The sequence below is a fragment of the Lactuca sativa genome, chromosome 6 (genome assembly GCF_002870075.4).
Source record: "Lactuca sativa cultivar Salinas chromosome 6, Lsat_Salinas_v11, whole genome shotgun sequence".
NCBI classification, from domain to species: domain Eukaryota; kingdom Viridiplantae; phylum Streptophyta; class Magnoliopsida; order Asterales; family Asteraceae; genus Lactuca; species Lactuca sativa.
In genome coordinates, this window is record NC_056628.2 from 58,481,896 (window position 1) to 58,509,175 (window position 27,280).

Sequence of the window (27,280 nt, forward strand, 5' to 3'; positions counted from 1 at the left end):
CAAAGGGATCAAAAATATGTTTGTCTTCTAATAGAACTTATACACAAGAAAGTAATGAATTTGCTATTGAACTTATACACAAGAAGAAGGTGTTTGAATTCAGAAAATGTCGCAGCAACTGAATTGGCCCTGGAAGCTTGTGATTTGACTGCAACTGAGATAAGGATACCATGTTTATTCTTATTAAGCTTACTAAACAAACTTGAAAATAAGATAATATAAAACTGAATTATTATTAAGATTAAGCCATAGATGCACTCAAGCTATACAATAAGATAATTAGGTAGATTTTTCGAAGTACAATGTTCTAATAAGAAAATATGAAATTAGGATGTTATAAACTTGTAATAAATAAATAAATCAATGAAAGTGCATTGTTACTTTATGAATCTAACCCTAAAAAAAGCTATAGAACTGAGGAGGCGAATATTACCACAACTTTATTTTGCAACATGAATGTCCCTGTTATGATGGATACCTGTTGATAACAAGAAACCAAATTATCAAGATAAAAATAATTATAACATTTCTTGTATTTTGCAGAAATATGTGCAAATATTATCTTATATTAAGTAATAAACTAATAGTAGCATGCAATTAATGAAGTAGACAGATTTAGTCCCTGAAAAACTTACAGATAAAACATTCTTTATAATGGATGCACAATTTAAAGTGAACGAGAGAGCAAATCCAGTCAACATGGCTATGAATGGATAACTTGTGAGTAGTGGTATAGACACAACCTACACAAAACATATTCAAGACCTCACTTATCAAACAAACATCCCATTTTTCAAGATTCATATATAAAACTTTTTTTCTCTCATGCAAAATCAATATTTACATAAAAAATGAATAATTAAATTAAACAAATGGTAAAAGAAAAACTAAATTAAAGAAAAATTGCTTACTCCTGAAAACGAGCTACTACTATGGGGCCGAATATCCTCTCCATAATTGGATACATTGTGAACTGGAAGTGTAAATCATATTCATACCTGTTTATAACCAGGAAGCAGCTATGAAACATCATTATGTAGCTCCTCGCTTCTAATTTCCTGCAAGTGTAAATCAAAATAATAAGCTAAATAGTAAATATGCATCAAGCCAAGGGCAAAAGGTGGAATTTTTAATACCTGAATTAGGAGCTTTGGTATGTCTATTGTTGGAAATGTGATCTCATGCATAGGCCTGCACTATCCAAGTTTAAAAGGTACATTTAGTTAGACGATTGTGTACAAAAGTTAATAATTGTCCTGATGTCTAGTGTCTTGGGATTAAAGGACTTACAACAAATCTTGTAAGAGCATACATAAACAAATAAAATCCATAACAATAATGGAATAGATCATTACATTCCATTATCATGTTTGGTTGGCTAGAGGAAATGGAATGAATTTCAGTCAATTCCATACGTATAGTTGCACGATTGCTATAACAGAAAATAAGAGGCTGTATACAAACGCCAGGTGTCTCTGTATGTTGTATTGAACTAATACCCTTTGAATAACATACTTCAGCTTCTGATAAATCTCCACTCTTATAAGCCTCGTTTCCCCTGCACAAATCAATTTATTTTAGAAATCAAAAGCATATTAGGTTTATACAAATGTAAAATATCAAAAAAAAAAGGGGGGGGGGGGGGCTAAAACAACACCTTTTTCGCCAATTGTCACATGTTTCTTGAGCTGTAGCCTTTGTGTGCTCCCTGTTACCAGGTTTATGAGAATGGGACACATTAACACAACCAATTCTTAGCTTATACATCTTCCGATGTGGTTGTTGTCTCACTGCCATGTCAGCACTAGCAAAAGATGTAACAGAAGGTGAATACATAGATTTTCATGTAAAAAAAAAACTTACAAGAACAACTAGCGGATCACGAGTAAGAGCAAGGCCATTGATCAAGTTAATAGGAAGCATGTTCCCATCTCGATCTATTGTGTTCACTAGAGTCTCATCAACACATTCTAGCTTTGAGTCTTTCATCATTGGTATATGGCTGACACTTCACTTGATAGACCACATCCTAATCATGTATCACAAATAAACATATTTTATGCTAATATTAAGCTAAATCTGTTTCATGTATGCAAAATAGTAGTTTAATTATATACCTCCATCTACAATTTCTCCTTCAGTATTTCTGGAAATATGGAATGCCAGAGAAAATATGGTTCCATTTGAAAAAGATTCTGTTATCTCACATCCCTACATCATATCAAAAAGAAACACTTTCACTTTGTGAGAATCCATAATTAGAAGATATTGCCATTTATCTTATGATGATGATTGATGAAAATGAAATCCAAAAGTCAAACAACAAATGGAAAGATATATGATTACCTCAGAATCCACAGACATGTTGTTGATTGCAATATAAGAATCATTATCCAAACATATGCCTCTAGCATTTAAATTAGTTGCATCAACATTCTCATTGCTATCCTTTGGGTAGGTGGCTGCTGCTAGTTACAAAAGATATAGATACATAAAGCATCCAAATTTATAATCCTCAGTGAACAAAAAGTAATAATAATGTCAAAAAATAAAAAAGGGTAACCAACTAACCTGGTTTTTTTTTTCTAGCAGAGGATGTAATCATCTGAGAGGCTTTGTTCTCTTGGTTGTTGACATCTTCAGGCACCTTCTTCTGAGTTTTTGAAACTTTTGGACTAGCAAGTGCTTTAGAAGAACTTCTTCCCATTGCTACTTTCTTGGCTTGCATCTCAAACTTGGGAAAGAACCAGATTCAGATGCTTAACAACTTCAATTTTTTGGTAGATATGTTTATAAGTTGTGATCTTCCACAGATTGTCTGACTGGCATAAAGTTTCCTAACAGATTGGGAAATTTTATTTTAAGTTTGAACAACAACATGAATAATAATAATAATAAAGAATAGAGATTGAAATGTAAAGAAACATATGGGCGGGGGTGTGATGTTTTCCTGGATTGTATTGTGTGCAAGGTATCTTTGGTTACTTCCTTTAAAGCTGACATCAACCCGTTCCCAGCTTATTTGACTCAATCCCTTAATCATCATTTCTGCATTTTTAATTGATGGTATTAGAATTCATATAACTCAGCAGTTGAATAATGAATTAGTTGCTACCTTCCATGCTGGCAGTGGCAGTGGCTGTCTTAGTCTTGTGGGTTTTGGGCTGTGGGTCCAGAGAGGTTTCTTATTTTGTGATATTTTCTGCATCTTCCTTGAGAATATGGGGATATCTACCACTTCTCACAAGATTTTTAATCTATAAAAATACCGAGATAAATTAATTACACTATACCCAATAGTATTATTTTATTTTATTTTTTTTACCTTAGGCAGCTGGATCTGATGACGGATTGATGATGTGCTCCATCCCACAAGATCTATTTCAAGTGCTTGAGTTAAGGAAAAAAACATCCAAAACTTAATGGTAGATTTTTTTCAGGAAAAAATATTAGGATACGGTCTGAATGGACATTTGCATAAACAACAAGGCGTTTGAACGACTGCAATGCGGATCTACAAAATCAACCACAAAATTCATGCAAACAGATCTCCAAATTCTCCTTCTTTTCTACTGTGTTTAGCTGGAAAAAAAGGGGCGGGGGATGTCAATGAAAGACTTACATGAACTTTAGGTGTTCTGAATCATTGGCCATCTGAACCAAGAGAGGGGTCTGTCTCTGTCTATTAGCCTTGTCTTTCAAATACAAATGTCTTCCTGTTCTTCTAACCACCACTGAACTGTGGTACCCTACTTTCTCAAGGCCTCTGACTCCACAGAACATTCGGACCTGAAACCACCAACACTTCCATCAACTATTTCCAAATAATTAACTCACAATTTACAAACCTGTCTGTGTCCTCTTGAGCCAAGGTGTGGAGTTGCAACTGTAATAAAGTTAATAGCCTCAACTCCAACAATTTTTCCAGATCTATCTTGGTATGTTTGATTCTATACGTAGAGCTTAGCAATAGCATATCTTGATATCAGGCCACCAAGTGAGTGACCTATAAATGATATCTTTTCAACTTTAGGATTGCGTTCTATCACAGATATCACCTGCAACCAAAACCACCACTTTTACTTCAAACTACAATGTTGTGTCATAGTAGAAATGAATATTTCTAGGTCTTGGATTTAACCCTAAAAATGATTAAGGAGGAGGATACTCACCTCATCTACTAATCTGCTTCCCATCACATCAATTCCATCAAGTGCTGCTAGTGCAAAGTTACGTCTAGTGCCTGTAGAGCATATCGATACACAAGATATAGTATGGAAAATAAAAATGATAATACCAATAATACAACCAAAGTTCAACAACACTTTTAACCAACACTAATTCTTTTTCTCAGCTTCCAGTAATAACATCAAGTTCATAAACATTTGGTATGCACAACTGAGAAGTATCTTCTGAAAAAAGGAGAGGAGTGCTATAGAAATGATTACAGTGAACAATAAGATCCTTGGGATACTTATTTAACAACTTCTAATAAAATTTTTTGGTAGATATGTTTATAAGTTGTGATCTTCAATTTTTTGCATCTCAAACCCCAAGTCTCTACGAGAGTTCGCTGCACAACATTCACCTGTTACGAAATCAAATTTTACCAAACCCATATAAGCAATAGATCGAACACCTTATCTGCACGACCCAAACAAACTACTAAAAAAGATGATCGAACTGAACACCTACCTCATGAGTACGAGAACCTAGGAATGCTATTGTTAAGGACTCGGCAAGAGTTGGCGAATCTAAACAAACAGAGACTGCAGCAGCGAGCCCGATCAAACCTTTAGCGATTGAATCAATCAATTTCTTATTGGATTCAACTGATTCGTTCGAATTTGCCTTGGGTAAAGCTTGAGGTGTTGTTGGTACTTTACACTTGCTATGGTAACCATTGAAATTGGAAGAAGATAATCGATACTTATAGGGAAAAGTTGAAGAGGTTGGTATTTGAGGGGTTTTGGTGTAAATTGATGAAATGGGTGAAGAATTATTAAGATCGAGATTAGGTCGGCGTACAACATCCATGGTAGATACTCTAACTGGGGGATTTAGGGGGTTTGTAGATCGTAATCAAGATGAAGGGATTTATGGAGAATGAATGAGTAATGGTTGGATTTAGGGGGATTTATGGTAATCCCTAAAAATCGGACCCAAAAATCTCTATATCGGGTTTACAAATACACAAACCACGCCTTTTCCTTTTTGTTAGAACCAAGTGAAGGTCAGATGACGGTGACGATAGTGGTAACTGATACACAAGGAAAACCTTTTCAACCACCATGAAACAATTAAGACAAAGTTACAATGTTTTCGTTGCTTCAGCCTTCGGTGTGTGATTCGCGGCGACGACGTGATTAGGGCAAGAGGGAAACAACCATCGAAATAGAGAAACAAAAGGGGAGATTCGATTGTGAAGATGAAGAAAAGAAGGTAGAAAAGAAAGGCGGGTTTTCAAAATTTTAGGGTTTCGTTTCCCCCCGTTATCTTCTCAAGGCGCGTTTCCTTAAAATTATAAAGCGACACCTAGAGAAGACGCACGCTTAAGATAAAGCACCCTCCGTGTTTTTAATTTTTTTCTTGAAACACTAATTTAAGGGCACGCAAAAATGCGCGTCCACTATCCTTCAAATTTTGGAAGTCTGACAATATTTTTAAGGACGCCCAAAAATGTGTAACGTGAATCAGCGAGTGTCATTGTTTGCGTGTCATTAAAGGCTATTTTTCCTGTAGTGTTAATTAGTACTTTCTTAGGAAAGAACAACTATAGTTTAGGGCTTACTCTGTTAGGTTTAGGTAATATCCCGTAACCTACAAATAAAAAGTATTAGTAATTATACTACTGAAGGACTAATTACGGGAGCGGTGACAAGGATAGACATGTCGATTTGGGTTGCTGGATTTCAGAATGGCTATATGCTAAAATGATCCTGCCCTTTCGACTATCCTGACTGGCCGGTGCCTTATCAGCTAGACTTGAAGTAGCAAACAATAATTAATACTACTCGTGAATACAACAAACACAAAGATATAGAGTTATGTATGAACTCAGTCCCGCGATGAGAACACATGTATAAACCAAAAATATAGAAAACCTAAACCCTCGATAAGAATTCAACACAATGTTTTAGGCCAAACTACTTAGTCGAGTTTTATTGTACATGGGACAAACCACAACTAAACGTAGACTGATCACCTATGTTTAATTATGGTTAGACCGATGCACAACTAAAATTGGATATGATGTTTGGTAGACTAAAACACATGAAGATTCTAGAAGATTAAAGATAGATCTCAGATCATGATACCATCAACTCGGAGTACAAGAAGATGATGTTTCGAAAACAACATTTAGGACTCGGTATGGTCATTCAGAGTTCTTAGTTATGCCTTTGGATTGACCAACGCTCTAACAATGTTCAAGGACCTCATGAATAGTGTTTGCAAACCGTACTTGGATAAATTCGTGATAGTATTATTGATGATATATTGATATATTCACAAACCAAGGAAGAACACGGTCAACACTTGCAAATAATCTTGGAACTACTAAGAAAAGAAAAGTTGTACACCAAATTCTCCGAATGTGAATTTTGGATTAGAGAAGTACAAATTTTTAGAACATGTAGTTAGTAACAAAAGGATTCATGTCCAACCCTCCAAGATTGAAGCAATTAAGAATTAGGAAGCATCGAAGACGCCAACAAAAGTGCGTCAATTCCTAGGACTTGCTGGCTGTTACTGCAAATTCATAGAGAATTTCTCCAGAATAGCCAAGCCGCTTAGAACACTAACCCAGAAGGATATGAAGTTCAACTGGGAAGATTAACAAGAAGCAGCTTTTCAGAAACTGAAGCAAATGTTGTGTAGTGCACCAATCCTATCCCTTCCAAAGGGGACAGAAGATTTCGTCGTATACTGCGATGCATCAAATCAAGGATTGGGATGTGTGTTGATGTAAAGAGGAAAAGTTATTGCCTACGCATCACGACAATTTAAGGTGCATTACACTACCCATGACCTTGAATTGGGAGCTGTAGTTTTTGCACTGGGAAGTTGGAGACACACATTTGGCCAGAGAACATATAGGTGATACCTTATGTGCCGAGCTAGAAATAATCCACGAGACAACTCAAAAGATCTTGCAAATTAAGATGAAAGGCAGCACGTGATCGTCAAAAGAGCTATACTGACGTAAGACGTAAGCCTTTAGAATTCCAAGTTGGAGATAAAGTAATATTGAAGGTATCTCCTTGGAAAGGCATGATTTGATTCGGGAAACGAGGCAAGCTAAACCCACGATATATAGAACCTATTGAAATTCTAGCAAGAATTGGTTCTGTCGCATATTAACTTAAGTTACATCAAGTGCTAAGCAATATCCACAGAATTTTCCCCAAACTAATTAACAATTTTCCATCCACAAGATAAATTTCGGGACGAAATTATTCTAACGGGGGGAGAATGTAACACGAGTCAAAATAGGTCAAAAACAATCACATGTGATTATGCCAATCATGTAATGTGATTTTGTTAAACTAGTAAAGTGAAAAACTTTCTATATAATTCATGATAAAGTATGAACTTTCATACATAATATATGATACAACTCAAAGTATACATCCACACGATTCCAAAAATATAGAGAACATCTAAATCTGACTCCGCGTGAAGAAGTTATGATAAACCGAACACTATAAATCTCTATAATAAGAGGAATTTAAAATAGAATTAGAATTAGATATCTAACTCTAAAAGAGAGTTGTAGATCTCGTAAATACCTACGTGTTCATATAAAGAACATCAAAAACGGAGTTCGTATGCAAAAGTTATGGCATTCCGAAGATTTAGCTTTTAAAAACCCTAAACTAGCTAATTCACGACGTGAGTTTTATGACGCTCACGAAATTCTGTCATAATTCGGAATCTAGAAGCTGCGAGAGGATAAGATCCAAAATTCACGACGTGAGTTTTATGACACTCACGACCTGAGGTGTCATATGGCCACCTTTCGAAGCTAGGGACGCAAATGGCAAGTCTACGGAGTGAATCATGAGACTCACGACGTGAGTATCATAAAATCTTACTATAAATTGCCATTTCGACCCCAAGGCTTAGTACACCATTTCTTTCATTCTCTCTCGTTTCCGAAGGCTGTTTTCCCTTCCCGAGCTTGACTATGACGAACCTCTCACCGTTTAAATTCTATAAACACGCTACTAAGGTGAGTTTCACGGCCCCATTTTCTAATATTTCGGGGGCACGCATGCTAGTCATTGTATATATGTTATTATTATGTCTATATGATAATATATAGTTATAATAGTCGGGGTATAGTTGTTCTAAATATAATATTTTGAATATATACAACTATTATCAACTTATCGGTATGTTAATATATTAATGTAGATCTTGATTTATACTTAAGATTCTATATATATTTTGTGTGCGATATAGTTCCGAAGTTATATTCGGAAGTTTTATATGTTAAGTTATATAGTATGTTGCAATTAATAGTTTTATGTCAAGATAAAACTAGATATGTTATATGTTGTTATTATTAGTTTTATGTCAAGATAAAACTGGATATGCTGTTATTGTTAGTTTTATGTCAAGATAAAACCAGAAACGTTATATGTTGTTATTATTGGTTTTAGGTCAAGATAAAACCTGGTTTTTACTTCAAGATATAGCTGTTATACTGCCTAAATATTATGAAGTTAGGAGTAATATTTAAAAGCAAAGTCTAGTAACCTAAGGTTTTAGACATCAAAAATGCTTTTGTTGTTAGAGCTATAGGAAGCCGTCAAAGTCTACATGAGCTACCTTATTCATCAACTAAGATTGGGGATCTTAGTGGAAGTCCTCTGACCTATAACCGTTAATCCCGTGTGAGCGAGGAAGTCGTGTATAATTAGTATATGGGCTGACCACCCCACTTGTGACTGTTAGCTACAGTCAACCAAAAACAAGTGATGAACTACCCTTTTATTTGTTATTGTTCCGGCGTCGATGAAACGTGCGGAAACTACCGCAAGGTGTGATCCTTGTACTACCACAAGGTGTAATTCTTGTACTACCGCAAGGTGTGATCCTTGTAGTACCGCAAGGTGTAATTCTTGTACTACCGCAAGGTGTGATCCTTGTACTACCGCAAGGTGTAATCCTTGTACTACCGCAATGTGTGATTCTTGTGATAATAATAGGATGTATATGACTATGTCATACATTCGCAACTACAGACTCATGGTAGCAACTTGTTAGAAACATTATACTTCATCGCTGTACAAGTATTAATGTTAAGTATAAGTTTCCCCTACTTATACCCTAGGTACTACTTGTATATTAAGTAGATAATTATACCTAGCACACATACTCGTATAGAATTGAAATAGATTTATACGTAGTGGTTTTACTCGTATAGAATTGAAATAAGATTTATACATAACAACTCTCGTTTGTATGGAATTACAAACACTTATATCCATAGTATATGGGACTTATAGGTAAACTACTTATTTGGTAAGTAAACTTTTATACCTAGGATATATATAGTAAATGTTGGAGAGTCAAAAGTATACTTTCAAAACTATACTTTTGAAACTCGGAATATGTATTATTTTATATGGAGTCAAAACCTGTGAACTCACCAACTTTATGTTGACGTATTTTAAATTGCATGTGTTTTCAGGAAGTTGATAACTATGATACGATAAATGACGTTACACTGCCCGGTGTTTCCGCCGACGGCCGGGGTGTGACAACTAGACATGTTGTTGACTCAAATTTGGAAGTGGGAAACTTGGACTTAATGAATTAAGTTGGGAAAGATGCATTTTTGGGTCCTTTTGAGACTTAAATTCAAGATCTTTGTGGCTTGGACGTTCCTGATAGTTAGAAACTTTATTCATTAAGACCTTGGAAAGAATCAAATCTAAGCTTTGGAGCTCTTGAAATCGGAAGAAAATGGATTAAGCTCATTTGAGCTGTTCAGAACAATCCCCACGGTGTGGCCTTTGGCTGCCATAACATGGCGACTAGGGAATCATCGACTATTTTGGCATTTAGTGCCTACGACGTGGCCAAGGAAGGCTAAGACGTGGAGGGATGCTATTGGCAGTTTGACCTTATCTTTGACCGTTGAATTTTTGACCGTTTTTTACTTTTGGTCAAACTTGGGTAGAATTGAATATTTGTCTAAGGTTGGTTTTGGTTTGGCTTTAGGAAACTTGGGTTGGTTGTTTTGATGTTGAGGTAGTTGTTAGGCTTCTGTTGAGTAGTTAAGGTGAGTCTCTTCACTGTACTTATGGGTCGAAGGCACCAATGTCAGTCCGTTGGATTATGTTTGTAGGATGATAGTTCTCTTTGTGACACTTGTTGATATGCCTGTATGGGTTTGTTGTCTTTGTAACTCATGTTGATATGTCTATATGCTTATGTATGTGGGGTGAAATAGACCCGGGGGTTGTTACGGAACCGACACAACTACATGTTATTATATGGAGTCATTATGGACTCGAGGTTGATTTGGACCCGAGGATTGTTACGGACCTGACACATCTACATGTTGTTATATGGAATCATTATGGACTCAGGCTTGATATGGATACGGGGGTTGTTACGGACCCGGCACAACTTCATGTTGTTATATATATATATATATATATATATATATATATATATATATATATATATATATATATATATTGCATGTGATATTTTGGGGAACTCACTAAGCTTTGTGCTTATGGTTTGTGGTTTAAACATTTTCAACTACTCCCAGTTTCAAAAGGAAGAACCCGGCTTTATCACACCTCATCCCGTAGATGATTGTTTATGATTTTACTATGATGTTTTTAGAATACTCTTACTCTGATCATCTTTTGGGATAATGAATGAATGGGTTTAAAAATGAAATTTTTACTCGGTATTTTTGGGACGTTACATAAAACTTGTTATTCGTTAATGGTACCTTTAGGACGGTGTCTAATGATTTTTATTCATGGAAAAGTAGAAAACGTTAAAGAGCATCTACAAAGAGACTACTAATGTCTCTTGATTCCTCCATTAAGAATACCAATGTCTCTTGATTCCTCCATTGAGCAAACTACAAATGTGAATTTTTCAGAAAGGATGTGTAATACTTTCTCTACTATCTTGTTATCTTGCATGTCTTCACTTAGGTTTCACGTCTCTATGTTCACTGTAACACCGTGATTTCCAAAAACAAAATTTTCATTTAAATAATCAATTTAATATTAAAAACACTTGTTTAAAATCTTATTCACATTCAAATTACAAAACATAGTTTCATTTTCATTATAATAGAAGACCAGGATCCTCCAAAACACAACTTCTTTCTTCGGTGTGTACAATCGAACCGTTGCCATCCCGCGTTACTGTAAGAACCTGAAACAACATAACATAAACAACGTAAGCACGAAGCTTAGTGAGTTCCCCAATATACCTTACGCACATACGCCTTCCGGCCCGGACCTTTCGGTCCACATAACATTGCCTTCCGGCCCGGACCTTTCGGTCCACATAACATTGCCTTCCGGCCCGGACCTTTCGGTCCATGTGTCTCAGGGGACTTCCGTCCCTGCTGGGTAAACCTTCCGGCCTTACCCACGCCGACCTTCCGGTCCATCACACATCATATCGCCTTCCGGCCCATAATATAATCGCCTTCCGGCCCATAATATAATCGCCTTCCGGCCCATAACATACATAGCACATATAACATATAACATACCACATATAGCATACATATCACATATCATATCTGACCTTTCGGTCACACAATCAACCCTTCCGGGTACAGTATAGTGAGAAGACTCACCTCGCGGACACTAGAAGATAGCAACTCCTAAAGTCCCTTGCACTTGATCCTCCGAGCTACAAGCTCCCTGTAACATCATATATCCCTTATTAATACTTCTATCTTCCACGTTAACTGACCCTAAGAAATCACACCAGTCAACTCTGGTCAACAGTCCATTGCCAGCTCGACTGGACTCGGCGAGTTCCCTGGCGACTCGGCGAGTCTGGTCGTCCTTCAATCCTCTAAGATTCCCCTTCTACTCGTCGAGTATCCTCTTTGACTCGACGAGTCACTCCTGGAAGAATCGCGGGGCCACCCCGACTCCACTCGCCGAGTCTGAAGAACAACTCGGCGAGTCCCAGTGGATCTTCAAGCTACTCGCCGAGTCTGTTCATCCGACTCGGCGAGTCCACGCCATGCAGTCGAACAACTGCTTCCTGAAATACGTATGGTCCCGAAATACACAATCATGGGACCTTCTGGACCTCTAACCATCCTATTACTGGGTTACAAACACTTGGGTAACAATGTAATAATCCATCTAATCACCAAATGGGTTTCACAAACCCTAATCCCATAACACATCAACATAGCAGAGGATAATTCGAGTTCTTACCTGAATAATGTATCCTCTGTGTCCCCAATCCTCAGAATGTGACTCCCTTGCTGCTCCTTTAGCCAATCCCTTCTCTTCCTTGCACAACAATTCTTCCAAGGTCAACAATGGCCCTAAGACTTTGCTCCAGATGCACCCACTCGATTTAGGGTTCTTCCCAGAAGGCTAAACTGAACAATGACGGCCAATGAGTGCCTCTTATACGTCCCAACCTGAACGGTTAGGGTTTTTCGCTAACAGCGTAGACTCGCCGAGTCCATATCGGACTCGTCGAGTCCAGTCGCGAACCCACGACCCGGTCTGCGATCCTACTCGGCGAGTCAAGGCTCCAACTCGCCGAGTCCCTTCTTAAAACACCCCCAAATCATAATTATATCAATATTTGAAATTCCGGGCTGTTACAACTCTCCCCCACTAGAACTAGACTTCGCCCTCGAAGTCTCACTCTGAAAATAGCCCCGAATGCTGCTCCCACATATCACGTTCCAGATCACAGTTCATTTCCGATCCCCTCCGATGCTGCCACTGAACTAACACTCGAGGTATCTCCTTATTCCCCAGAACCTCGATCTTCCGTTCTCTGATGACCACTGGCTTCTCGGCATAATTCAAGCTTGCATCCACCTGAATGGCTTCTAATGGAACCACTGCTGACTCATCCGCTATACACCTCTTCAACTGCGACACATACCAGTGTCATGGATCCGTCCCAATTCCGTTGACAGCTCCAAACGATAGGCCACCCTTCCTACCTTCGCACCTTCACGAAAAGACCCAACATACCGGGGCCCCCCATTTACCCCTCTTCCTAAATCGAAGCACCCCGTCAGAAATACGAAGTCGCTGACCTGAATCACATACTCGTAACGGCGTCTGCCTGCATAACTTTCCTGTTAACTCTAGACGATCACTTACTCTCTTTAACCTGCTGAGTCTGCTTTGCCAACTAAAGTACGAACTCTGAACTGCTCATCACTCTCAACGATCACTCAACCCATAAGGGTTAGGAAACCCTGAACCACCGGATTCCCGATCCAAAGCCCACTTTGCCCATTCCGGACCGACTGAGAGACCCATCCTCCCTCTCAGATCAACTCTCACAAGTTCTCCCCTTGCCACTACATACACATACTGAACTAGTCCCAACACCCGCAGGTGGAAAGACCCGATACCCTGATGATATCCTCGAACATCTCCCAAGCTGAACCACTACATCCACCCTACACTCTGATCAGAATCACACTGAGAATTTAAGATTCTCTCTCCCCCTGCATCCCTTCTGAGCCTCAACAGACATCCCAAACCGGATGGGCTCCTACTTTGCTGCCGCGAGCACGATGCTCAAAGGCATACCCGAAATACTCTAACCATAACTCTGCTCTGCGGTTTTCCTTCTCGTGGACTTGCACTCCCCTTCGGAGTTACACACCTTTCTCTTTTCCTTTTCCAAGGAACCCTCTTGGCCATAATGCCACTCCAACCGGTGCCACAGTGCTCGCCCCAAGCGACACTACCCTTTTTGCGTAACCGCTATCCACATACTCTGGTTCCCATTGCAGGGGCTCTCAATCCCATGCACTCTCTCCACTCATCAAAATCACTGCCTCAGCTAAACAAGATCACTAACCCGGGGCCAGACCTTCCAATGCAATCACACTGCAACATACACAATCCGCAATCTCAAACTGATCCAGCAATACCAACAGAGTCTCCAGCATAACTGGACCGACTCTCATAACACATACTAGCCACTCGAGGCTATATCTCTGTGGGTCCGTACACCCAACTCTGCGAACCCTCAGGTTCTAACTCTGGGAACCTTCCGGTTCCAGCTCTAGAAACATGCACAACATAATCCCGTGGGATTAATGCGGTACAACCCATCACGTACCTCAAACGTACCAATACTCTGATCGCAAAATTCCGATTACTTACTCAAGCTTGATCCCGACCTCCTCTCAGGCCTCCACAATCAAATTCCCTAGGTCTGCATCTCGCCCCGCATACCCAACACTCGCTCTCGTCGGCCTATACTTTGCGCTGACCAACACTGCTGAATCCCAACAGCTAAGCACCCTCACATACTCATCGATCTCCCGGAGAATTTTACAATTCTCCCCCACTAAAGCACTGACTAACTGCCACCGATCGTCATTAACGACCTTTCAGAACCATCCTGCACAAAGAGAACATTTACCCACTGACTGCTTCCCACAAACGTAAGCAACCCTCAGCAAAACACATCTCCTCCCTGATCAATCCGCTCAAAAGAATCCAATCTTTCAATTATCCACTCCACAACTGCAGATGCTACCCGTCATTCAACCCAGTGCCGCATCCCCACTATCAACCCTCACGAACGATGACCAACGGAATTCCCAAGCAATAACCCATAACCAAACCCACAACCTGCCAAAGGTTGAATATCGCATCGAAAACCACACAAGGCTACCAGCACCAAAACACCAAACTATAATCATACTAAACCATCAGGGAACAACGAATGCCAAGCGAAAACCTGAAGCACCAATCCATAACCATGCCAAACCCTCGAAACAACGAATACCGCATCGAAATCCACACAAGATACCAGCACAAACAATACGCCACAATCAACGCAAGGCAATCAAGACATTAAGAAAGCCTCATACCCGCAGCTGCCTCCGGCACTGCTCCGTCTCCCTCTGTCGCAAGCAGATAAGCACGACCCTGAGCCCTTGGGCTCTGCTCCATCCTGTCCTCCTCCTGAACTCCTCAAGGTGGCCGATGCTAGAGCCTGCACCGGTCCTGCAGGAAACCGTGGACGGTTGACCCTCAAATGTCCAACCTGCCGACACTGATAACAAATCCTGAAATCCCGAATTGGCACTGACTGCCGACAATCCCGTGCACCATGCCCCTCCTTTCCGCACTTGCGGCATGCACCACTGGGCCAACAAGCTCCGGTGCCATTCCTCTCACACTTCCCACGAGTGTGACCGCTCCGATCCCCCATTCTAACGTCTACGGTCATGGACCGTTTCGGCGCCGACTGCGACTGCATCGGGGCCTGCCTCATCTCACGCAACTGCAACTCAACCTCTAACTCACGCCACATGGCGGCCTCCTGCGATACCAACACGGTCTCGCGCCTCTGCGCAGACACGAACTGTCTGATACCCCCCCCCCCCTTGAGCATACTCGGATGTCGGGACATCTGAGCCTGCTCCGAAGCAAACTCAGGGCAAAACATCGCCCTATCAATAAACATCCCGGTGCTCTCAGTCACCGACTCCAAATCCTGCTTCAGCTTAAGGAACTTCCGAGCCAATTTCTCCTCTTCATCCCGCGGAACATAGCGAGTACTGAACATCCCTCTGAATTGATCCCATGGAACCGCAGCCCTCTGCGCATCGGAAAATGACCTCGTGGTCAATCTCCACCAATCCTTCGCCCCGAGCCTCAATAGGTTCAGAGCACACCCCACCCTCTGATCAGCAGGGCATAAACTCGTGGAGAAACACCCCTCCATGTCTGATAACCATCTCATAGCAACAATCGGGTCCTGAACTCCATCGAATGTGGGAGGCTTCGCATAATAGAAGTCCCGATACTGAAAACCCCGACTAGCCCCTTTCTTTGCCGTTGCTACAGCCGCTGTAACCGCCGCGGCAGCCGTCTCTGCAAAAGCCGCATATCGCTCATCAAACTACTTCAATCATAGTGGTCCTGATCGACCCAAACAATTCTGGCGACTCAGCCCACAACAATGCAGCAACCTCATCACGCAGGATCTCGCGAATCCTCGCATCCCGCTCGCTCGTGCTCGTCCGATCGATAACCGGATAACAAGATAGCCACAAACATCATCCACTACGAACCCTGGTACTCATCCCATGACATCCCTCCTCAACATGCTTCGGTGTATGGTACCTGAACCATAGCACCATTCCTCAATCTGCTCCAATGTATAGCACTCGAACCACAACATCTATCCCAAACTGTTCCGATGTATGGTGCCCTGACCATAACATCACTCTGTATCCGCTCCGATGTATGGTATTCGAACCATAACATCACTCCTCAACCTGTTCCTTAGGACCTTCAGAATGCCCCCTGTATCAAGTATGGGTCCTCTGCTTTCAGTAGTACGGGCCCATACTACCTGCCACATCTACCCATACTTTCCACACGGACCATCCCAGAGTTCCTAAGTAGCTGATAAACCTGCTCTTTCACCCTTCTCATCGCGCGTGCTCGCTTTCCAGCGAAATCCTCTACTCTACCAGCGCACTCATCTGGCTAGGTTTACTCCCTAGTCCCTTCCGCTGTCCTCCCACTTCTTTGCTATCAGCTGCTGAAGAGTTCCTAATGATGCCAGCCCTCTACCTCCTGAGTATCGTCATACTCACTTAGTAGCTGACTCCCATCATCGATAACTCCACAAAGCACAAAGCAAGCAGCATTCGAGCATTGAAGCATACATAGGACTCCCCATCTGTGGTAGCTCCACCCTCTCGGCTCATCCTCGGAAGTACCTCTGTACCCCGTAGCTTTACCCCTTGTGCGTTCTAACTAGATACTCTCACTCATCACATACACACAAAAGCATAACGCACATATAACAGCAAACCCTAGACTAAGGCATCACAAATCAGGCCACTCTAGTCCTAAGATGTGAAATACCTAGCCTGTCTCTAGCATGCAATAATGTCTCATAAAGTGCATAATAGATATTTCATAATACAAAAGTAAGGGTATTTTGGGAAATCACCGTTTGGCTCTGGCTGATTGTACACACTGCTCTTTCTTGCTTTCTCTTTGAACTCTTATTCACTTTTAGAAAACCATTTATTTGGAAAACTTTTTCTTACTTCCTCAGTTTGAGTCCAGATTTACCCGTAGGTGCGTCCGAATCCCTCAAACCAAGGCTCTGATACCAATTTGTAACACCGTGATTTCCAAAAACAAAATTTTCATTTAAATAATCAATTTAATATTAAAAACACTTGTTTAAAATCTTATTCACATTCAAATTACAAAACATAGTTTCATTTTCATTATAATAGAAGACCAGGATCCTCCAAAACACAACTTCTTTCTTCGGTGTGTACAATCGAACCGTTGCCATCCCGCGTTACTGTAAGAACCTGAAACAACATAACATAAACAACGTAAGCACGAAGCTTAGTGAGTTCCCCAATATACCTTACGCACATACGCCTTCCGGCCCGGACCTTTCGGTCCACATAACATTGCCTTCCGGCCCGGACCTTTCGGTCCACATAACATTGCCTTCCGGCCCGGACCTTTCGGTCCATGTGTCTCAGGGGACTTCCGTCCCTGCTGGGTAAACCTTCCGGCCTTACCCACGCCGACCTTCCGGTCCATCACACATCATATCGCCTTCCGGCCCATAATATAATCGCCTTCCGGCCCATAACATACATAGCACATATAACATATAACATACCACATATAGCATACATATCACATATCATATCCGACCTTCCGGTCACACAATCAACCCTTCCGGGTACAGTATAGTGAGAAGACTCACCTCGCGGACACTAGAAGATAGCAACTCCTAAAGTCCCTTGCACTTGATCCTCCGAGCTACAAGCTCCCTGTAACATCATATATCCCTTATTAATACTTCTATCTTCCACGTTAACTGACCCTAAGAAATCACACCAGTCAACTCTGGTCAACAGTCCATTGCCAGCTCGACTGGACTCGGCGAGTTCCCTGGCGACTCGGCGAGTCTGGTCGTCCTTCAATCCTCTAAGATTCCCCTTCTACTCGTCGAGTATCCTCTTTGACTCGACGAGTCACTCCTGGAAGAATCGCGGGGCCACCCCGACTCCACTCGCCGAGTCTGAAGAACAACTCGGCGAGTCCCAGTGGATCTTCAAGCTACTCGCCGAGTCTGTTCATCCGACTCGGCGAGTCCACGCCATGCAGTCGAACAACTGCTTCCTGAAATACGTATGGTCCCGAAATACACAATCATGGGACCTTCTGGACCTCTAACCATCCTATTACTGGGTTACAAACACTTGGGTAACAATGTAATAATCCATCTAATCACCAAATGGGTTTCACAAACCCTAATCCCATAACACATCAACATAGCAGAGGATAATTCGAGTTCTTACCTGAATAATGTATCCTCTGTGTCCCCAATCCTCAGAATGTGACTCCCTTGCTGCTCCTTTAGCCAATCCCTTCTCTTCCTTGCACAAAAATTCTTCCAAGGTCAACAATGGCCCTAAGACTTTGCTCCAGATGCACCCACTCGATTTAGGGTTCTTCCCAGAAGGCTAAACTGAACAATGACGGCCAATGAGTGCCTCTTATACGTCCCAACCTGAACGGTTAGGGTTTTTCGCTAACAGCGTAGACTCGCCGAGTCCATATCGGACTCGTCGAGTCCAGTCGCGAACCCACGACCCGGTCTGCGATCCTACTCGGCGAGTCAAGGCTCCAACTCGCCGAGTCCCTTCTTAAAACACCCCCAAATCATAATTATATCAATATTTGAAATTTCGGGCTGTTACATTCACCAAGATAACTCATGAGAAATACTCGGTAATGGTCACGCCTTCCCCCATCTCTAGTATGTAACGACGTAAATTTTTAAAACAATTTTTTTTTCATTTTTAAATCATATTTTCAATCACCAAAAACAATATCCAACAACTGTATCTAATGTCATCATAACAAACAAATCCCAGAATCTCAAAAGATCTCAACTACATAAATCCTCTCAGTGTCTACGGATCATGCCGACGCCTTCCCACGGTCCTCACTAGTACTTGAAACACCCAACACAACAACTGTAAGCATAAATGCTTAGTGAGTTCCCCAAAATACCAGATACAACACATATGCCTTTCCAGGCCATAACTCTGTGGGACCTTCCGGTCCAAGTGTCTCAGGGGACTTCTGTCCCAAATACCGGTAGACCTTCCGGTCCTACCCGTATCAACCTTCCGGTCCGTAACTTCCTAACCTTCCGGTCCATATCCTCTTGACCTTCTGATCCATATCATCTTGACATTCCGGTCCTTATCATACATAGCATACATATCACATATCAGCATATAGCACATATAAGACGTTCCGGTCACACATAGGTACCCTTCCACGTACAGTATAGTAAGAACTGAAAAGACTCACCTCGGCTATCTCGGATAATCTCGCACACGTATACACAGATCTAGCCTCCGCCTAAACACATAAACAATTATCTCAAATCAATAACGGCTCTCCAGGCTAGACTAGTCTCTTCCATGTCCCTTAAGAAGGCTAAAAGACCATTTTACCCTTCAAATGGTCCACAAGTCCGATTGTTGACCAAACCCTAAAAGTCAACAGTCAAACTTTGACCAGACTCGTCGAGTGCACTCATGCGACTCGGCGAGTCCATGCATGTCCTCTTCGCCCCTGGTCCTCACTCGACTCGCTGAGTCAATCCTATACTCAACGGTTTATTACAGGTCGCGAATCGCGGGGCAACCTGACTCGATTCGTCAAGTCCCTTATGTGCTCGGAGAGTTCCTCCCATGAAAAACTCAAAAGATCCTTTGAGTTCAGATCTGTCTCACCAACCAGTAGATCTAACCTCCTAATACTCAAAAGTCACGTAAAGGTTCAAACTTTACATTCATGCAACGCTTATAAGACCAAAAATGGAGAAATAACCTTTAAAATGGGATTCTATGCTCAAGGCTCACATGAAACCTCATAAAGCTGGAAGCTTGGGACCTCATATGCTTCACAATCTAACTCAAAATTGTGCAAAGGAAACCCTAGATTCAAGGAATCTACCAAATACACGAAATGGGAAGGAACTTATACCTCAAAACGTGAATCTCAGTGTGAACAACACAGATCCAAGCTCCACAATCGATCTAGCTTGGATTTTCCTACTCCTTCTTGCAAGATCACACCAAAGGATGAAGAATTAGCCTCCAAAATGCTCTCCAAGCTCTCTTTGCTCTCTAGGGTTTTCACAGGGGAGTAGTGGCTGCAAATGACGGCCATAAGGGCCTTTAACTAGAGCTCAGGCCCTGAGATTTAGGGTTTCACTTAACAGCGTGGACTCGCTGAGTCCACCCATCGACTCGTCGAGTCCGGTCATTAATCCAGACAAGAATTTGCGATCCTGCTCGACAAGTCTGAGCACCTACTCGCCGAGTCCCTCCCTAAAACTCAAGATATAAACTTAAAATAAGATACCTGGGAATCTGGATGTTACATAGTATCTCAAATTCTCTTCAGAGACGTTGGATTTATGTTCGCTAAACATGTTGATTCCCTTGGTATACCAGTCTTAACATACTCCCATAGTTGCTTGGTTGTATCTTTATGAATGATGGGTTTCATAATTGACTTATCTATATTAATGTTTGTCTCTATACTACATTAAGAATTTCACCTCGTCCAAGCTCAGCATATCTAATTTCAATCAGTTGCCATCATTCTTTAGATCTTAGCGGATTCTCAATCAACATGATCCTGTGTCTGTAATCACCATCAAACTTAGGAATGAAGAGCATATTGTCTCTTTCTATTGTCATCTCTTAGTCTCCCCTCTTTTACACTTGTGTTTACCCGGACTTGCCCGATATCAGATGTTAAGAAAAACAATCAGGTAACAAAGAAATACACTTGCAATATTGAGACTTCAACCTCTCCATTTTATTTTACTAAGGACTCTTATAAATGGCCTAGATTACAACCAAAATCCTAATAAACAGGAAAAGACCAATTCATCCTAAATAGGTGAAATACTTAATTAAACAAGTTGTTATTCCTAGTACATATGTATATTTATTCAAGACAAATTAACTAACATATTTGTACGGTTCTTAGTCATGTGGATTTTTTTTTCTTATGATTTTAAAAGTTCAAAGACTATTAATTGTAACAATATAAAAATCAGTAAGATATATGACAATAACTTGAAATACTAACAAACTAATAAATTAAATACTTAACAATTAAAATCTTAACAGCTATGACAATAACTTAAAATACTAACAAACTAATAAATTAAATACTTAACAATTAAAATCTTATAAACCCTCTGATTTCAATAAGTTATGTAAAAATTAAAATACCACCAAACCATATTTTTAGAAGTTCAAAACATTTTAAAACACCATCAAACAAATAGATTAAGTGATTATATTATATATTATTATTAACTTAATAATATATATATATATATATATATATATATATATATATATATATATATATATATATATATATTATAGTTAATTGTTTCATATATTAAATTCAGTATGGTTCTCTTATTTGTGGTATTGGAAAATTAAAAACTGCATCGCATCGAAAATTTACAGACGATACATGAAAAAATAATTCATTATTAAATCCAATGTGATTAGGCTCGTAGATTTTAATTTGTATTTTGTACAGAAACCATAGAACTATCTCTTTAAATTGAGATTTTATTATTTAACGGTTCAATTGAGTTTTTTAGAAACCTGACCGGTGTCATTCAAAACAGAAATAGCCAAATACCCGTTAATAATTGATCCACTCTCTTCACCCACTCATGGTGCAACAGGTTGAACCACCGGGTCAATCCATATTTTATAACGTTAGCAAGACTTGTTTATTTGTCTTTTTCCCCCTTCAAATTACTCTAGTGTTAAAAACTTAAATTAATAAATATTTAAAGATGATTGATATTATAAAGTTTAATTTTTTCATATGTAAATTGTTCACCACGTCTTTCTTCATACGGTTAATTAAATATACAATAAAGCTAACATTATTTATACATCATTTTATACAGTCAACCATCAATATTCAATCATTTTACCAAAAACATAACTTTGAAAATCAAAAAAAAAAAACTACGCTTTAGCATTTATTACTTCTTGGGATCGTGATCCAAGTCGCATGCTTTTGGTCAAAAAATATGAATAACTAATAGGAACACAACATTAATAAAAAAAAAATTCATATTGTGTCACGAACATAATAAATCAATATTATTTTTCTGCTAGATCTCTATTTTAAACAAACATAACATACAAATATTTTGATCTCATATAACAAATCATCAACAAATAAAACTACAAAATATAGTTTTGGTTTTCATCCAAAGTTGGCATGTTTCTTTTTTCTGAATTAGTAAATATTTAAAAGAAAAAGTCGTCTAAATATACAAAAAAGAAATGAGAAAAATCATTTCAAAGAGAATAAAATAAAAAAAAATGTAAATTTAGGTTTTATTAACTTAACTCTTCGTCGCGTATATTAATAAAGAAAACTCTTTCTTCTTCACTTTATCTTCCAACCATAACCGGCTATCCAACCCATTTCGTGTTCTGAACAAAAAAACTGCCTGACCCGAACCGGATCCGGATCTAGACCCGGTATTGAAGAACCAATCATGAACATCCCACATTAGATCCACTGACAACCCGTCAACGAATATGGTTTGGTTCCCTCTGAAATTCCATTGGAGCCTCTTGACCCGAATCACGACCCGTTTATCGATAGAAACCGATAAAGATGGGTACTTTACACCGTCGTCGTCTCCGGTGCACTGGATCATGATATCATGGCAAGTTCCGGCATCGGAAAACTGAGCTTTTGTAGCGTAAAGGGTGTTGCCATAAAAATGTTCCCGGCGGGAAAGTAGGGAGAATTTCGCCGTTTGTTTGCTGGTTTTGACTTTCTTCACGACGGCTTCCTCCGCCATATCTCCGACGAATAACGCCAGCTCGGAATCAACCATCACCAAAACGTAGTACCCTTCAACTGGTTCTGCTCCGGCATGGTATTGCGCCGAAGAAAGATCGTAGAAAACCTCGAACTTGGAGTTGTTGATTTCGAACGCTTTGCTGCCCTTTTTCTTCCGAAATAATCTTGAATTTGTGTTTAGACGGAAAGCCATGGTGGGATCGTCACCGGAGCTTATCTGGAGGCCTTGGGTCGTGGCGTTCCGACACCATGTGACGGTGATCAGGTGGTGATTGCCAGTTGAGAGGGTGGTTTTGTATAGATTCGTAGCGGCGGTTAGGATCGAGGGGGGTAAATTCGGAGAAACACAGGAGGAAACATTCTTGTAACTTGAACATGATGAAGATTCAGAAACTTGAACTGAAAACTCACTGTAACAATTAATCAAACCCATCATTTTTTCTGCTACTTTTTTCCGGTGAGGAAACTCCGATGAGATTTGCAGACTACGATGAGAGATATCTCTGTGTGTGAACTGTGAAATTAATGCGTAGAACCTTGTGTTTAGGTGTGTAATGAATATGATTTTGTGTCATATCCTCATAAGTTAAATTTTGTTGCATCTAATAAGAAATACGAATGGCAGAATAGCAGTGTATATATTTGGAAAACTTCGGGATATAATCAACTTTATAAAAATAAATTTCATTATATATTATTTTAATCGGACATAATTATGTAAATAGTCCCTACAATTTTCAGATTCTTGGTTTTGGTCCCTATCGTTGAGGGCTGGTTTGAACTTCTTTATTTTTATTTTTATATAATTGTTTTTAATACCTACATAATTATATTCAAAAAGTAAAAATCAGCTGGGCCCACCAGGGAGGGAGGGGAGGGTTTTGTTTTGGTTAGACTTGACAAAACATGAAACGACACAAGAACCCGATACGAAATTAACGGATTAAGGTCAGAGATTTCAACACGTTTATATAAATGGATTGACACGACACGATACGATAATTAAACGGGTAGCATTAGGGTCAAGATTTTCAACTCGAAGATGTCTCGAATATGACCCGTTTAATTATATATTATTTATTACAAATTTCATATTTTTATAAATATATTATATGTTATAGATTTATAGTCGGCCAAACTCAATAATTAGAAGTAATATTTAAAATTTCAAAGAAACTTAATTTTAGTCATCCCTACCATCTATCTCTTTTCTCCCCAACTTTAACTTTTTTTATTTTTCCTTCTAAACTTACTATAAATTTTGTCATTCCATTTCATAACTCCAGTGTTTCACTTTTTTCTTTTTGCCTCCACAACTTCTATTTTCCAACATCTAAAATATTTTAACCCGACATGACACAACATATTAACAAGGTCTAAACCTTAACTCGAAACCCAACACGAATATAAACGGGTTGACACGACACAACACGATAATTAAACGGGTCGGGTTAGGGTCAAACTCTTTCAACCCGTTTAATGTCTTGACACGACACGACACGTTTGTCAGGTCTAAATGTAATGACTGCCTAATATTTTCGTATGCAGTTTAAAAAATTTCGATTTTTTTACTATCGTGTCACCACTTAAATTTCTCGTATTATCCTGTGCCACCTCTACTACTTAAATTTTTCTTAGGCTCACCACCTTTCTCTCTCTCTCTCTCTCTCTCTCTCTTTCTCTCTCTCCCTCCCTCTCTCTCTCTCTCTCTTATCTAACCTTATTCCCTCCTTTTCCCTTAAATAATGAGCCATCCTCCATTACTTATTTCTCTTTCATCCTCCATTACTTATCTCTCTCTCTCTCTCTCTCTCTTATCTAACCTTATTCCCTCCTTTTCCCTTAAATAATGAGCCATCCTCCATTACTTATTTCTCTTTCATCGTCTACCACCACATATCGTAGCCACTAGAAATCCTCCACCACCCACCACATTGTTGAACATCATCCAATAACGTAACCCTCCGATCGTCATGGTTACAAGCTAAACCAGGGTCATCGGCAAACCCATCCTGCTCATACCCTTCGGTACTACAAACTAATTATCGAAAGTGAGTGGTTCCAATTCCAAACCTATTTAGGTCTAAAAAACGCTTAAGCCACAACCCAAGAAACATCAACAGGGTTAAACAAAGAGGTGATTCCTACTCATGTCTTTGGTTCAATTTTAAACCTGTAACGATGTTGAAATCATGTAAAGATCCATCATTTTTTCCACTAATGCATCTTCCCATCAATGTTTCACTTCAATTCTAAACTTGCATCCACACCAATATATAATTATGGATCCTAAAACCCTAATTGGACACAACTTATAGCTTAAAACAATAACAATAAACCCTAAATTCAACCCACTGCCACATTTTAGTTATAAGAGGAAGGGAGGGGGAAAAGGTTGAAGAAAGATAGTCACTTGATCTGTAACACCCATGTTCTAGTGGGTTATGAATTATATTGAGAGACCGATTTCCATCCTCGACAAAGAAGACAAAAACCTTTAGGAACAAGGTTGTGGAGTTGGTGAAGGTGCAGTGGCAGCACCGAAAAGGGTCTGAATGGACATGGGAGCCTGAGGACGAGATGAGGAGCATTACCCAGAGATATTTGCAAAAACGGACTTCGAGGATGAAGTCTGATTCAAGTGGGGAAATTTGTAACGTTAGTTTCCAGGTATTTGCATTGTTGGCCTAGCTTTGTGTTAATTTTGCATTTTGGTCCCAAACGCCGAACGTTAGGAATTGAATGGTAGGCGTTGGAACGATAGGCGTAAGTTTGTAGACGCTAGGCATTCGCACGTAGAGGACAAACCCTAATTTTTAGGGTTTGCATCTTATTTAATGGCCATTATAGTCTCAAAACATTTCTTAACTCCAGCCTCTGTCCCTTATAGCCCTCATTTCGAAACCATAAGTGTTTGTGAATGTTTTAAAGCCTTGGAGTAACATTTTGGTATCATTTTAGTGTTTTTGTTGGAGAAGGAAGATCTTTGGAATGGCAGTGTTGCAACATAAAAATACATAACATTTGACTATTACCCAAAATATCCTTCAAAAGTCAACAAAGACATCAATTATACAACCTTAGCTTCAAATGGAAGCTACAATCTTCATTCTACAATAATTCACTCCATTCACCCTCTCAATATTCAATACCTCCTTCTAATTCTCTTTTTTGGGGTTCTCGGTAATCACTGATGGGTTATGGTCATAAGAACATCCTATGTGCTCATACAAACCCTAATGCTTGGATCTAGGTTTCTCTATTGTACATGCAAGTTATCCAAGACTATAAACCCTAGTTCTAGCATACAAGTAATCATATTAACATAAGAATGGGTTTAAGATGTTACCTTGATTGTTATGTAGCAATAACAATCCCAAATCTCCTTGTATTGACTTTAGAAAGCTTAGAGTCACAAATGTCACTCCTCTAATGGTTCACAAACACCAAGAGCAAGAGGATGAAGAGGAGAAAGGATGGAGGATGCCCAAAACGTGTTCTAACCCTAGAATAAAGCTTCCCCACGTTTTTGGGTCATAAGGGTCATATATATAGTGAGGCTATTAGGGTTATCTAACAAGGAAACCCTAAATTGGATGCTTAAGCCCTAAGCAACCCATGGATTCCTTTCCTTAAGGGCTTGGACGATTTCTAATGGGTTTCCCCATAGAATTTCGTCCACTCCTTAATATATGGCAATCCATAGCCCAAATTGCAATTATCTTATAATTACAATTCCAGTCCCTTAAGTTTAATTAATCTCTTTTAGTCACAAAACTAATTACCAATTAATTCTTGACTAATATTAATTAAGCAATATGATTTCTCCTTTAATATATTATTCCCATAATATATTAATAAATCATATTTAATCCTTTCTCTCCATAATTCATCCTATCAAGTTGCTTTGGTGAAGGCAACCCAAAAGGACTATGCACCATCGGGTCAAGTACATACCAAAATAGTTATGGACTTAGACACTAATTCAACAATCACCTCCTACCAGAGGTGTGTGATATCTTGGCCATCGGAGAAAGGGAAAATGACCCTCCTTCTCCCTCTTCTGGCGTCGAGAAACACCACCAAACATCCCAGGTACGATT

The 27,280-nt window shown here is 39.6% G+C and overlaps 1 protein-coding gene across 1 annotated transcript; it reads right to left on the reverse strand.

Annotated features, from left to right (window-relative positions):
* Positions 1-22,707: 22,707 nt before the first annotated feature.
* LOC111896619 (uncharacterized) lies at positions 22,708-23,613 on the reverse strand. Its single transcript, XM_023892596.1, has one exon. It carries the CDS (start codon positions 23,611-23,613, stop codon positions 22,708-22,710), a length of 906 nt encoding a protein of 301 aa, XP_023748364.1.
* Positions 23,614-27,280: the final 3,667 nt, after the last annotated feature.

Excerpts from the sequence above, each read along its gene's own strand:
- LOC111896619 (XM_023892596.1), bottom strand. The coding sequence starts at position 23,613 with ATGATGGGTTTGATTAATTGTTACAGTGAGTTTTCAGTTCAAGTTTCT.